Source organism: Chaetodon auriga, chromosome 21 (genome assembly GCF_051107435.1).
Source record: "Chaetodon auriga isolate fChaAug3 chromosome 21, fChaAug3.hap1, whole genome shotgun sequence".
Lineage (NCBI taxonomy): Eukaryota > Metazoa > Chordata > Actinopteri > Chaetodontiformes > Chaetodontidae > Chaetodon > Chaetodon auriga.
In genome coordinates, this window is record NC_135094.1 from 4,636,777 (window position 1) to 4,652,408 (window position 15,632).

Sequence of the window (15,632 nt, forward strand, 5' to 3'; positions counted from 1 at the left end):
TTAACTAACATTAAGGGTATAAAAGACAAAATGAGGATACAGAACGGGGGAAAACACAGAGTCTGAGCTCTTCACAGCTGGAAGAAATTATAACTCGTGGTGAAACAGCTTCAGAAATACCTCAGCAAAAACAGCATGCTATGATAATAACTACATACTGTAAGCTCAGTGCTCAGTCGTATGGATCCCTAATGCCCCAATAGCGCTACATACTTGGTGTTTGATATTCACTGCAGACACTAAAAAGCCAAATAAAGCCACATTTTATGATGACACTGACCAGTAGTTATAATTTTCGCTCTCTTGGCAGCGAGGCCGGAGGGATTCAACAGAAATTTCTAAAGTTGTAATCACATTTTTAAACGCCTCATACACTTTCTAATATTGTTTGGTTGCAGCGTGCACAGCATTTATTACAGTACAGCTGCTACAGAGGATTTTTCCTCCAACTATACATCAAAATAAAGTTTTATTTCCTTAAACAGCTGAAAAAACTGCCTGTTGTGTGAGATTATTTCATCTGTTTCTGATACAATGTCTCTTTAAGCAAAGATCTTCATGACAGAGTCTTAAATGAAGTCAGATTATCCTGCTGGCCTGAGGCTTTGGAAATGTCTGCATGTTTTCTTTATCCAGCTGTCAGAATTTCTTGCAAATTTTAAAAATGATTCAGCTCCAAATTGCATCAGATGGCGTGAAGGTTGTTTCGTTTTGTCATATTTAGGTCCTAGTGTCGTCAGAGGGGTAAGAGACGATGTGCTGTCACCTTCAGAGAGTTGTGGACGGCAGACTCCGGTGGGTAGACGATGAAGTGTCTCAGTGTGAAGCCGAAGCCCTGGGAGGTTCGGCGCAGGTGAAGCGTCTTGGGCCCCGGCCAGGAAAAAGGCTCCTCCTCTGGCCCGGGAGAGGCGGCGGCCGATGCCTCGCTCTGATCGCGCCCATCCTTCTGCTTGGCCTGAAGGGAGGACAAAAAAACAGGAACGTTAGGGTTGATTTCAGAACATGGACAGTGTGCAAATTATTTGAAGTTTTGTTGAGTGTTAGATGAGAAGATATCACTCTCATGTTTGTATGTTCATACAAGCTACCGCTACCCAAAGCCAGTTAGCTTAGCTTAGCATGAAGATGGAAAACAGGGGAGAGGAGACAGAGCTGGGCTAGCTGTTTCCCCTTGTTTCCAGTCTTTAAGCTAAGCTAAGCTAAGCAGCTGCTAGCTGTAGCTTGTATTAGGTGCACAGACATGAGTGTGGCGTTGATCGTATCATCTTAACCAAGATGCAAAAAAAAAAATGGAAAACAAATTAAGGTCAGCAGCTTTGCACAAAAAATGTAAGCGGTTCAATCATCTTTCTTTCTCATATTCTTTGAATTTACGGGACTTTCACTACATTATCGCGTAAACGTATCCTCTATTTAACAAAAAACATTGATAGTTTTGATTGAAGTAAAAAAAAAAAAAAAACAAAACAAAGATTTTCTTGTGTAGCAGAAAAAAATCACTATCACCTCCCTCAAAATCCATCTTGGGACCCAAAAGGTCTTGACAAACCAGGTTGAGAACTCTGCTGTCGATGATGCTCCCCAGCACAGAGATCAAGACAGTAAAACAGTCACCTCCACGTGTCGACTGCTGAGAACACCTCTGCTTATTGTGTAAGAAAGGGGTTTTGCTTTAACAAAGAAAAGTGTGTTTTCACAGATGAAAACAGCCCACGGCCAAGCAAAGATCGTATTAATCAACTTCATCTAAAAACACTAAAGGAATCCCCTGCTGGTGATTCATCACAGTTGTCAGGCTGGGTCATGTTGTTTCTACTGACTAACAAGGTGTCATTTTGTCAAGGTCCACACTTATGGGAATAATAAGAGAGAGTAAACAAGACGGTTTATTGTTTAAAGGCTGCTTCTGTGTGATAAGTAATAATGGATAAATTTACATGTTGAGTTCAGACTCTGTCATAACAGACACGATGACGGACTGATGCGACCACAGGGGACGATTTCATAGCTAAATGTCAGAAATGTCAGTATTGTGCAGGTTTGTCACAGCAGTTGTGTTACAGATTCACTTATCACGCGACGAGAGCTGATGGAAAAGATGGTGGCGGGCCAAAAGCGCCCACTTTAGCTGCATTTAGGGAACCTGATGACATTAATGTAAAGTTTGACTGATGAAGGTGGCAGCACCTGAAGGCAACACATCTAATCTAAACACACACAGGCTGGCGAAGTGGGCCCACAGGTGAGAATCACCTTTCTGAAAGCACACGAACAACATATAAAACTATCCCACCACACTGTTCGTTCATTGTTGGATCAATCTACTGGTGAGCTGTGCTGTTTTTAATACAGAAAAAGCCATTTCACTGCGCACACTCGCCGTATTCCTCGATGAAACCTGTCAAAATGTTGGTGACAGAGGTCAGAAACATCAGCCAAGTAATTCTGTTGCTAAGTTGTGGTTCATGTCAGTGATCACGATATCTGTCAGCATAATCAGGGCTGTCATTTGTTCTGGCCTGGGCTCCGCACACCCATACATATGGCTTCAGTTATTGCACATTTGGGGCTTTGCAGGGCTGTTTGGCGTGTTTACATGATGACAGACTTATCTTCGGCATTCCTACTGTGACTAACACGGGATAAAAACAGCCCTTAATGCTGGCAGCTCTCGGCTTGTGTAACTTTACGTTCATGCCTGCGTAGCACAACACATGCTCCACATCAGCTGCAAATGGCTGATTTTAAATGTTCTGTAACAAAGACGTGTTTATGAGAAGACCAGTATCAGACCAGCGAGTCACTCTAGTGTACGTTCATGACCCTCGTTTCCCGACGATGACGCTCGGAGACCTGAGGAAACACACATAAATGCATGCATGCAAACGGAGTACGGGTGGGCACGTGTTCGATCTCATCTCAGAGGCCGGACTGTGATGAAAAGCTGCAGAACAACCTTCGTTACTGATCCATGGAGGAAATATTCTAAGAAATGTCAGGAGAATAGTGAGAAACATCCATCACTGCTTCCCTGAGGCACATGTGATAATCTTCAGATGTTGTGTTTTGTCTAAAAAAATCAAATACATCCAGTTTATTATCAAAGAAAACAGCAAGATTTCACATTTGGAAGCAGAGCAGAAGCTGCTGCCAGAGAATATTTTTGCCATTTTTGCTTAAAAAATCCCCCTACTAAACTAAAATAGCAAGTGATTAATTCTGTTGATTGACTAACAGATGAACTGACTGTTCACTTGATCCATTTTAGGCACAAAAAGGCGAGAAGAAGTTCAAGGATTTGTGGCTTTTCCTTCCTGTAATTTAGTGCAACCTAAATTTCATTGAGTTTTGATTGTTGGTTTGACAAATCAATCAATTTTATTTGGTCACAATGGGCTCTGGAAAACTGATGGGCATTTATTTGATTATTTTGTGACAGTTTAGAGATCAAATGTGCAAATAATCTATCAAGAAATAAAGGAAATGATTGATAGTTGCTTTCTTCAAGTGTTGCAACAGTCGAAACACACAAGAAAACAACCCTGCTCTCAGAGTACATTATCCAGGACTTCAGCTCTGTTAAACTCTTCTTTCCAACCCAGATTTTTCATTTCCATAAACTAGGGATTACTAATGAATCAAAACATTATCGAAATTGCAGTATGGCCAAATGTAATATCAAAATCTCAGGAGCTGCAATTCATCGAAGGTAAAACGTGTCACAACACATCATTTTCGATGAAGAACTCTGGTGCTAAAGACGCCCCTGCCTCCAAATCATACTCTCCAGATGTGCTTGTTTGGTACAAACTCCTGCAAAAATCACATCGTCGTCATTTTTAGACATTCTTTCTCAGTGAAAATGAAACGCAAAAATGACCAATCCCACTGAAATCTGTCAAAATAATCCCGATGGGAATGTTTTCGCACATCATTCAGCCCTGCCACAAACCCAGAGCAGGAAATATTCTATAACTCTTAATCACGCCGACTCCGTCTTGCGCCATCGCTGAGAAACACTCTGACCTCTCCTCCCGCTGTGAGCCGTCTGAGCAGTAAGACTTCTGTCACATCCATCATCAAAGTAACGACGGAGCTGAACCGCTGCACCACAGGGCGCGCGTTAGCGGTTATTGCTAACACTACCATACTGACTCCGGGCTACGAGGGCCTGCCAAGAGTTTCAGCCTCGACCCAGATCTCTCCACGGGCTCTTCTCCTACCAAAATACATCTTAGGTGTGGATCCAAAACAAAGACGTTCTCCCCACTCGCCCCTCTGGCTTCTCTATCCGCACCTCTCCTCCGCCTGTCTGGGAGCAGCAGATGTAGGGGCCTCTGGAGAGCGGGATGGGTGTGGGCCTTATGGTATGACTGGTGAAATCACCACCAATACCCGAGTGGAGTGGAGCTGGAAGCGAGCCACAGTCCACAGCGCAGCGGAGAGAGGAGAGCTGACGCTGTTTGTTTTGATTTCATGCTTAAAATTTGCTGTTGTATTATGCAACAGCTAAGCCATTCGCTTCGAACGCTCCACGGCTGAGGCGCGCACACACATTTTCCGTCTCTCTCTCTATATATAACATGTTGAATTATACAGGAAGAGGAGCTGCAGCAGGGAAATCACAGCTGCTGAAGGTAAAACAGAGTCGTAGTCAAAAAGCAGAAAACTGTAAATCTGCTCCAAACAAGCTCAGACAATTACCTGATAAACACGACTCAATTATGCATGCAATCTGTTCATCAGAGCCGTCACCATTATGTGCACGCTGAGGGTTTGATCTGGGTGCTGCCATATGGCGCCGTGGCCTGCGGGATGCTGCATTTGCATGCCCGCCCCTGCTTCTTTATGTATATGAGATGAGGAATTTGAATGGCATTACTTGTGGACTCAGCTTTTTTTTTTTAAGTCTGTGAGTCACCCCTGAGTCTTCGTACCTCATGGATCTACCGCTCTCACTCCACGCCTTTTTCTTTCCAAGCTTCTCTCCCTCTCTCCGACCACAGGCTTTAACATTAGTCACCCTTTTTCACAATACTGTTGGAAAATATGCCTTCAAGTACCTAATTTGGTCCATCGCTGAACAATGACTTCATTCAATCAACCGTCTGTCCGTAATGAGTAAGAAGAAATGGCTGTTTTTGGATACTTTTTTCATATATGCACAGCTGGAAAATAAACAACAAACATCTTCCTTTGACAGCAGACGGCAAAGTGTCCCCTGAAGGCACCGAGGGACCATCAAAAAACGAAACCTGAAACCAAAACACGCCGACACACTCCGATTACAAAAGATACTGGTCAATGAAACAGGACTAGCCTGCCGCTGGAGAGCAGGATGACGCACACAAAATTCCTCAGACAGCACAACAAAGTGTAGCTGCCCCTAACCTCTCCCCCCTCTCAGATTCTTCCTATGTAAACCTATACGCCTCTGCCAGAGACTGATATCGCCCAAATGCATATTTCAGCCACGCAGGTTTTTCCTAAAACACTCAGAACTGTGACACAACTTGCCGAACGTCCTCAATTCACGAGGATGCTCTCCATCTTTCTCATGCATTACGGTCCTTACCCGAGATCGCACACAGTTCTTCCTGGAGGCTTCCCTGAGCCGAGCCCAGGACACGCTGCGGTTGGGGCTGGTGAGCCCCAGTTCCACCTCACCCCAGTAGGCTCGGGCCAAAAGCTGGAACCAAAGACAGTACGGCTCTGACAGGCAGCCGTCCACCCCGGCCAGCCGAGCCCAGGGACAGCCTCCGGATGACGGGGAAGGAGAGAGGGAGCAGCAGCCTTCAGCGTTCACGTCCACATCCCGCAGGTCTGGGTGATCCTTCAGAGGAACTGGCTTACAGCCCGGAGGTAGCCCGTTCCTCTGGGCCAGCATGGCATAGCCAGATCTGACGAGAATCCACAAAAATGCTCCGGTTTCAGCGTTTCTTGTTCCTCTTTTCTCCTCCAAAAGTCTACTCCGAGTTTCTACTTGAGTCCCTGCTGCACCATCCTCCTGCCTCAGTCCGCCTTTAACGGTCTATTCTGGTCTCAGTCTGGAGAAACGGGGCTGTTTCTCTGGGCGTCCCACAGACACATGATGTTTCCACTCAGCCCAGAGGAGAGCGCAGCGGCTGAGTGCACTGCAGAGAGCCCGGGCCGACTGACTGACGCACCCACCCACTCACCACACAAAACTCCCTCTGAAGTATGCACACACACACACACACTCACACACACACACACCGGGCGGCCAGAAGTGAATTCTCCTTCTCTCCTCTCTCCTCCATCTCTAACTCACCTCTCCCGCTGCCAACCTTTAAAACGTCCAGCTCGCCGGCACGCTAACAGGCTCACGTGTCGAGGCTGATCAATAAATCATGGGAACAAATGAAAGGAGAAGGAAACGCGCGCACAAGCCAAAGGTAAGCTAAACACGAGGAACACTCCGAAAGTTTTTCCAGGAGGAAGCACAGGATGTACAAAGCTGCTATCTGCCGGGAGACGCGAACAACGTGGATTGTTTTCACAGCCAGTGGAGGAAGTCGAGTGGGGCTAATACAGATAAGGAAACATATGGGTTCAGTAAAAACTATAAAGGCATAAAAACGTAGAGCCCACCCACCCACCTGCAAGCCTGCAGCTCATCTGGCATCTACAAAGAGCTAATGCCTGGGTGGCAGACTTGGTGGTCACAGAGACTAACAGAAGCTGCATATATCTACATATTTGTTCATGCAACGAGGATCATAAAGATAAACACTGTACTTAAGGATAAGGAACGCAACAGAAGACTGAAGATGATGAAGATGATGTGTGTGTGTTACAATGCTAAAAACAGCCTAAAGCAGGTTGCTGTGTGCTGATAAACTACACAGTCAGATGACAGATTTGCAAGCCAGTGAAGAGTTTGCTCCTTTATACCCTACAAAGTAAGCTTGTAGACACATTGGAAACACTGTGGGACACAAAAAATAGTTTCTCTTGTCCACACTGGCTGCAAATAGACCTCTCTCTAAAGCAATTTCAGCGTAACTGATCAGGGCGAAAAATACGAAAAATAGTCTTCATTCTGCATAAGGATTCGTTCCAAAGTTCTGCTGAAGCTTATGAGAGTAACTGCTCCTTAATTGATTAGATTCAATCATTACATGAGCAAAAAAACAGACATAGTAATGTGACTTTTCAACCAAATTTACAGAAACTTGTGCATCTGAATCGTATGGCCCCCCCAGCTTATCAATTCCTGTTATCGATGCTGGCATGAGTCTGTGTCTATGAGTCTGTGCGGCAGCTTGCAACATGGAGGACTCATGACAGACAGGAAGAAAAGGTGCAAAGCGTGACTTCATGTCATGAAGACGGTTTCGAACTGTTATGTCTGTAAAATGATCATTTCAAGTCGGCGTGAGAACATTTTTCATCTCATTTCATCCCTTTTAGATGATGACAGACAGACGGTCGCTGCAGCCAGCTCCTCTAAAACTGATCAGGAATCAATAAGGGATTCGATGAAGAGTCAGTCTGATAAGCAGAATCAATAATGATGGTATTCATTCCAATGCTTCACCATATGAAAAAATATACTGCAATACAGCATAAAATAGCATCTATACTGCTCACACCTACACCTAAAACACCTGCAGTCCTCCCACAGCGTGTCCAGCTCCCCCACCTGTTTTTATGCATCTGTTAGTGTGAGACGATGTACGCTGTCGTCATTGTTCTTGGCTCAGTTTAACTGACATTATTTGGCCTTTCAGCGCAGCAGAATAACAAACTTTAGACCAAATTCACCTCCTTTAAGCTCAGTTACAAACCGGGTCTGGCGACTCTTATAATGTTGACTGTGTGCAGATGCCAGCAGGAACAATGGGGACAAATCCAGACCACAGTCAAAAAAACAGATAACTGTCCCATCATGGCTCAACCCGGGAAAAAATGCTCTACATCAGACACTAAGCGGACATGTAAATCTAAACTCCACCACCTGCTACCACCGACTCTCCCTCCACACTCGCCTGGCACTCTTACGTAAGAGGTCAGCCATGCCACCAGGGAATACCTCCTCAATCCATCGAGGTAAACGAACCCCGCGGAGGCTTGGCAGCTGCCTTTAATTTAGGAGCAGCGAGATGCTCGGGAGCAGGATGGGCTCAGCCCTGATACCTTTCAGTAACTCTCTCCAGTGGAGACCAAAACATCAATTTAATATTTAATCACATTTTCATCTCGGGTCTCTCTAGAGCTTCCGTGCTGCTCCATCAGCACCATCAGGACCGTGCTGGGATGTGGCCTGTTGCTAAATGTTGAATAAGACTGTGCAACTGTGCAAATGAGCGTCCGTCAGCAGCCGGCGTGGTTTGTGAAGTCGCTCCGGATGAGAGCGCCTGCTGAACGGCGAAAGCGTAAATACCAGTCTATTTTGACTCTGAGGAATATTTGCCATCCGAGACAGCGGCGAGCGTGAAAACAACATCAGGAACCCAGTCGTGGAATGTTCCCTCTCAGCGTTTTGTTATGAGCATCTTGTTACCACATTCGCTCGGCTCGATATAGTGTGTGGTATTCTGTACGGAAAAGACGGCAGAAATAGAAGTCGCCAAACACGGCCAGCTGAGACACTTGACTTGAGGGAGCCACAACAAGGATCAGGTCTCACCAGAAAGGTTATATAGAGTGAACTTCCAGCAAAGCGAAACTTCTCACCTCAGCTACTACGTGTCAGAGCGCGATGGGGTTTTTAAACCACATCACATATAGTCTCTAAATTCCTCTAAATCTAAAACACATGATAAGGGGGGAAAAAAAGGTCCCTGAATGGAATTCCTGTTGGCTAGGAAGTGGATTCGGTGCCATGCAGACACAAAAACTAGACACGCCGCCCAGAAATATTATGCAGTTGTCGAGGCAACACACCAGACCACAACAATGTCGACCACTGGACCGGGCGGTTCTCCGTGGGCGCTCGTGTGAGTTCATGCTTTGTGTGTCTCCGTGTGCGTGTTTATGCATAGATCAGCGCGTCTCAGGGCGCCGAGGAGGTGTTTTCCCCCCGTGTCAATCCTGCGGGTTTGTCACACGTTATTAAAGCTAAAACTGAAGGAAGGACACGCCGCGGCTCCGTGTGCAAACACAGAGCGAGAAAAGGATTTACACGTTTGTTCTGGATTTAGCGGTTTGCTTTCCGAGCGGGGAAGCTGGATCGTGCTTTAATGTCCGGGCAGAGTCGAGCTTTAAGGATAATTCGGGTCATCTCAGGTATTAGCAGCTGCAGGGTGAAGTAAGCGATTAAGGAATTACTGCAAATAATTCAAGGTTTTGTTTACAGAGACGTGTCGTGGGAAAATTCATCACCTGAACACAACAGAAGGATCAGAGAAACACTGAAAATGACTGATGTGTGTACACTGTATAAGATGGCTTTCACACACGCTGTACAACAACTATGACGGTGTGTGGAGATTCTTATAATAAATCCAATCACTGAAGAGACTTTTCTCTCTGTCTCAAGCGAAATCGGCTGCAGTAATTTCAACACATGCGGCCATAAAGAAGCGTTTATCTGAGTTATTCTTCTTCTCTTCTTTTTAGCAGTTGCCAAACAGCTTGAGGTGCGTTATCACCTCCCTCTGGACTGAAGGAGGGCCGACCCTGATCTGCATGTTGCCTGTGAGAACCGAGACGGATTGCTATCAGATCTGTGATCTCGCCAACCGAGACGCATATGAGGAAACAAGTGGAAACAAAGGTGTATTAATCTGCATGCATGTGTTTCTTTTCTGAATACAACGTGTGACGTGACATCCTCACATTGCTTGTTCTGGCTGTCCAGCAGCACAAAACCCAAACACATTCAGCTTACTTTGATATGAAAGAGAGACGAGCAGCAGCAGCAGCAGCAGGTTAGTGGGATGACGGCCATGTTCAAACACGTAATAAACTGGCCACAGCTCTTTAACGCCAGCTAGGAAAATGCTTTGAAGAAATTTATGAGATCACACGGAGGTGTAAATTGTACAAAACGCTGTCCATCCCAGAAAAGCAGCAATAACAAATAGCAGGACCAACTGATAAGATCAACTCGAGCATGGCCTGTGAAATTCTACCAGCGGGTGTGGAGGGCGGCACGCTGGATGACCGAGGCAGGCGGAGGGTTTACTGATGTATGTGCTGTAACATGCAGAGCTCTTCGTCGCTCTCTCTGCACCGTCACCACTCGCGGCCGGACCCAACACAGTGCAATTTGGTCTTGGAGTCCCCCTGCTGATAATTCAGCAAATGGCCTTGTGGCTTCACACAACACCACATGCACGGCCAAAGACAACATCCAGACTGCGGCTGCGGTGAAGCGAAGGCAAGGATGGAGAAATCGACAAGCGACCACTCGTGAGGCTTTAAGATGAAATTACATTAGCGGTGGTGCTGAACAGCAGCGCAGACGAGCCCGGCTCGCGTGTCGGAGAAGGCCGAGGAAAAGCTGCTGCTCTGTCGCCACAGAAAAATCCTCAAAATCCGAACGCTAACAGCCAGAGCTGTGAAACTCATTTCAGATGTTTACATTTCTAGAGAACACAACACAATGAAAACCAGGTTGTTTCATGATGCCGTTTCATTTTAATCCACTCAAATCTTGGAGTCTAGGATTTATTAGATGATTATCTGCGGCTCTGATTTGTGTAACAAAGGAAAAAAAGGGCCCGTGGTCTGTAAGCAGCTGACAGGATCTCTGGATGGGGATTAAAGACACAAGGCACCGACGGGGCTCTAAAGACTACAATAAGTAATGCTGAAGTCTCCGCTCGGTGCTCGTGTGTGACCAACTTTATGTATCTGTGGCTGTGGCTGTGTGTGTGTGTGTGTGTGTGTGTGTGTGTGTGCGTCTGTGTGTGGTAGAAGAAAAGAGAAAGTCTTTCAGGAGGATTAGGCTCCATTCGGGGTGGCTTTTCAGGACTCCTGGCGGGTGTAAGATCTAATCTGGACATGCTGCATCTGGGCTCCGCGAGGTATGGCTTACTGTAACAAAGGGCTGGCTAATGAGGGCCAGGGAACAGACTGCTCCCACTATGCACCCACACCACTGCACGCCCATAAAGCCCTTCTTCACACGGCCCTCAGGGGGTACCGAGGGGTATGAGCCCCACAGTCGAAGACCCTGGGGAGGCAGCGGGCTGCCCAGAGCTGATCAGGCAGATACAGGAGCAGATTGATCTTGTTTCAGGCTCAGATAAGTGCCTCAATCTGAGCGTAGGAGGCAATAATGGAGTCAGGTACTGCATATGAGGGGCTGTAATATAATTTTACTGCATTCTCGTCTGCCAATACACCAGAAGCAAGGGTGGGCGTTTCGGGTGGATGCAAACAAAGCCAGACTTTCTTTCCTGAGGGGAGGGAAGAAGCTGAGACAGTAAATGAGGGAAAAGAGAGCGCGCGAGAAGCTGTTTGCATTTGGGAATATCATAAACGTAAGTCCGCTAAAGTCTGCTTAAGAGAGGAAAAGGAAATCTGGAGAGAGGCTGCATGCCAAGCTTTTCCCGTGGGACGATTCAAGGAGAAAAGAAAATTGTAGCAGCAACACAAAACATCCTGATGAGGTTTCATGCAGTTTCATGTTTTAGGCAGTGAGGAAACATTACCACAGTTCATTAATCAATTAGTGCTGTGACAGAACATTAAAGTGTCCATAACTGACATTTTTATTATAACAATATATCAAATGTGACACTGAGGAAGCTCGTCATGATGGACCTGCAGAGACGCATCACCTGAACCTGCAGCTCCCCTCAGCTTTGCAGAGTTTGAGTTTCAGCTCATTGATTGGCTGTCTTTGGCTCGTGATCTGCATTTTTAACCACTTAACACAGACAAAAAGAAGCTCTGAGGGAGTCACCCTAAACTGCAATTTTTCACTATTTTCTGGCATTTTGTGGACTCAATGATGAATCGAGACAATAATCAGCAGATCAGTGGATCACAGAAGAAAATCCTAATCGCTTTGTTGCAGCCACAGTTTCCTCTTCCGTAGATGTTAATGTTCAATGCACTGGAGTACTGTAAGATAGAGAGTGTAATCAGTTCAATAGCTGCAACTGTCACTCAATTATCCTGCTTCCAAGATGCAGAAATGCAGAAAATGTTTCCTCTTTTCCAAGATTGCAATATTAGTTAATTAATGACTCAGTATAGCGAGGACAGAGAGCCTAGAATGGCAATGACAAAACTGTATTAATATGCAATTTCAGGGAGGAGAGAAAGTTTTCCTCATATTCAAATCCTACAACAACACAATGACTGCCTTTTCTCATGCATGCCTTTGTTGTGAGGAGGAAGTTGGCACCAGCTTTCCTTTCATTTTAAGAAGCATCCAACTCAAACATAAGTCATGACGCAACAGCTCCGAAAAGCTCCCAGTTTAACTCGCTGTGAGTCATGCCCACGACATATTTATGAGCCAGTGTATCGCTTCTCTTCCATTGGCAAAAACAACCATCAAAATTCACAGTTTGCTATGGAGACCGTCTGTGCGGGGCGGAGGAGAAACACACGACAGCAACAAGCTTCCAGGAGACAAAAAACAGGGGATTTCCTTCGAGATGGAGCTGTGGCTGCGGCAAGGAGAGGTTGTTGTTGGACGCTCACCCAAAAACTAACGAGCGAGACAAAAGCCCCGAGCCCGGAGGAGGAGGAGGAGGAGGGGGTCGCATGAGCTCCCCAGTGAAGGAGCACTGCTTGATCTGGACGATTGTCTCCAGAGCTCCCTTGACACTTTCAGACAAATGCCTCTGCCAATCAAACGCTCAGTAGCCTGCTCATTCAGCCCTCAGCAGCTGCTCTCAGACAGCCAGAAAAGCAGCAAATAGGTTTCTGATGACAGCCGTACCCCGACGCATCCCAAACACCTCCTGAATGAAAAAGAAAACCTCCCTCTGACGGTGTTTAATTATTGCATCCGTCCTCATCACTCAGACGGCTTCCCTCGGGGAGATGACACATGGTTTAGAAGAGGTGAGACGAGACAGAGCCTCAGATCATCAGAAAGCGCTAATGAAGACACAGTTATTCTCCTGTCAGGCTGCCGGTCATGTCAGATAAGCCCCGTGTGTGAGGTCAATACCAGCGGGTCAACACGCATCATCCAGCCTGCCTTCGATACCCTGTTTCCGTAACATCGCCTGGCTTAAGGGTGAAGGATATGATCATTACACTGTTCCTCCAGTTTCATTCACACTGCCAGCTTAATGCTATTTTGAGTTTAAGCACTGCAGCGGCCACTTTTAATAAACCGTTACAGCAAATATTCAGTGCGTACACTGGGCCTGGTTTAGCAGGGGTCTGAACTGCAGCAGCAGGTGTTGCGTGATTGACCAGAGATGAACCCCTGAAAGCTGTCTCTATGAATGGGTCAGACAGTGATTCTAGAGGCTGTAAAAACCCTGAATGAAGCAGGATTCACCCGACAGAAGACACCACTATTCCATCCAGAACCCACCCAACGGCATAAACCGCCCGCGTGTGGAAAGTCCACAGACATCATCAATCAGACACTGGGACAAACGACTGATTCAAGACGCTGGGCCACTAAAATGCCAGAGCGGGACATATAGACTAACCTGTCCACCCTGAATGTAAACTTAGTCCCTCAGGCTTTCCAGCCGTCTGAAAGGCCCCTTTAAGAAACTGTGACACTGCTGTTCACCAATGTGTGCTTCATAAAGAGCCCATATAGCAGCGGTGTAAGCTGATCTCGGAATTCCCATGGTTGAGGTTTGAGACCGGACCGCTGTGGACTCGGGGGAAGGCTAAAGGGTGGAGGGTCCGACAATTCCAGACGCATACCTGACGGGCGCATAATTATGGTTAATGGGTGACAACACGTATGGCGGGAGAACAGCGCTCATTCAGGTGCGTTTATGGATGAAATAGTCCAGTTTGTCTCGGCGGTTCACTGCACGTATTTATCTGGAAACACGCTGCAGTCCTCTGCCTGTTTAAGGACCTTTTTAAGTAACTACTCTGGCATTTGTGAATCAAATCAAGACAAGAAACAAGATTCTTGTGTGAAACGATGTTTTTCACCCATCCCTGTTACCTAACATTGACGCAAGTACCTGACCACATACAGTATGTGCTGCTGAAAGGATTAGTGGATTGATGAAGCAGACTGACTCCAGCCTGTTGGCTGCTCCAACGCTCTCTCCGGCGATGACTGTCAGCGAAGGCGGCTAAAGCATTTCTGAACCAGATGGCGGTTCAAACTCCTCTGCGGTCCATCGTGATTGACTCTTCGGCTGACAGCGCTGTCAGCGGCCCAGCAGGAGAGACGCTCCGTGGTGTGCTGGGACTTCATACCGAAGCCTGAACAGCAGGACGAACATGTTTACTTTCTCTGACTGTGTGGAAGTCTTGTGTTTTCACATCACAGATGACGAAGAAAAGGCATTAAAATGTGCCTTTTACGAGTAAAACATGAGGCTCGGGTAGGCTGATGCAGGAGTTAGCTGCGGATTTATTATGAGCTGTTGCAGTTGTTTATTCACTTTCACATTTGTTTTCATTGATTTGAACAGAAATACATGTGCTGCCATATTGTAGCCCAGCATTATATGTCAGCCAACAGGCCGCATTTCAGACCTCCCATCATGTGCACTTATCTTTGACTGACTTTTAAATGCTCAAAAACATATGACATGACATTGCATTTGACTGTTCAGGTGGTCAAAAGTTGAATCATAATTAATAATCCTCATCAGGCCTACATACATGCAAAAGCTACAGAGAAATGTGCGACCACCTTCGACAGCATCCACCCAGGACACTCTGAACATGCCATCTCCTGCATCCAGCGCGGCTATTCTGGTCGACTGGTGAAATATTCACAACTGCCATTTAAAATTCATAAACGACTGGAGAGATGCTCCCAAATTCTAAAAATACTCTTTACCGCGCGTAATGGAATATGAAATATTCATCTTGATATGAACTCTTTTTCCATGTCTGGCCATCTCGTGTTTACCTCCCTCACGTGCAGCGGCTGTAGCATGTGTTAACGTATGCCGCTGAGCGCTGCAGCCAAAACAGCAGCTGCTATTCTCCTGAAGGTAATTACTGGCGTAGAAACTCATCCCACACGATGGAGGGTTGACACACAGCTCTGCAGAGGGAGGAAGGGCCTGCAAACAGCAGTCTCACCACTGACTTTTCATGTTTCCTGCAGTGCTATAAGTTGATTAGCGAAGTGACAGAAAATTAATCAAAAGCCGCTTTGATGGCATTATATCAAACAAAAGCCAACATTTGTTTGTCCCAGCTTCTTGGGTGTGAGGATTCGCTGCATTTCTCTCCTCTGCATCATTATTAATTGAACATATTTTGGTTTATGACTGTTGGTCAGACAAACAAGCAACTGGAAGGCATGACTTTTGGTTCTGGGGAATCGTGATGGGCATTTTTACTCTTTTCTGACCTTCCACCTCTCTTTAAAGGACCACAGCGGTTGGGTTCTCTGGTTTTTATGGATATGCTGCATACATTTGGTTCTGGTCCACTTAAAAACACACAACAATTTAATCGGCGATGCTAATGCTGTTGCGTTTTTGCAAAGGCATTCAGTGGACTGTAACAGATTTGGTATGGGACAGATC

The 15,632-nt window shown here is 46.1% G+C and overlaps 1 protein-coding gene across 5 annotated transcripts in view; it reads right to left on the reverse strand.

Annotated features, from left to right (window-relative positions):
• The window catches only part of arhgap21a (Rho GTPase activating protein 21a), a 77,986-nt gene that overhangs the window by 36,255 nt on the left and 26,099 nt on the right, over nt 1-15,632 (reverse strand). For 2 of the 5 annotated variants that reach the window (XM_076761395.1, XM_076761396.1), the window contains exons 1-2: nt 5,576-5,961; nt 767-955 (exon numbers count right to left, since the gene is read on the reverse strand). In XM_076761395.1, the coding sequence (XP_076617510.1) occupies nt 767-955; nt 5,576-5,887 (501 nt within the window). In that variant the 5' untranslated portion in view covers nt 5,888-5,961. Of the gene's footprint in view, nt 1-766; nt 956-5,575; nt 5,986-15,632 lie in introns of those variants that run through there. The other 3 variants (XM_076761398.1, XM_076761397.1, XM_076761399.1) reach the window with 2 other exon arrangements.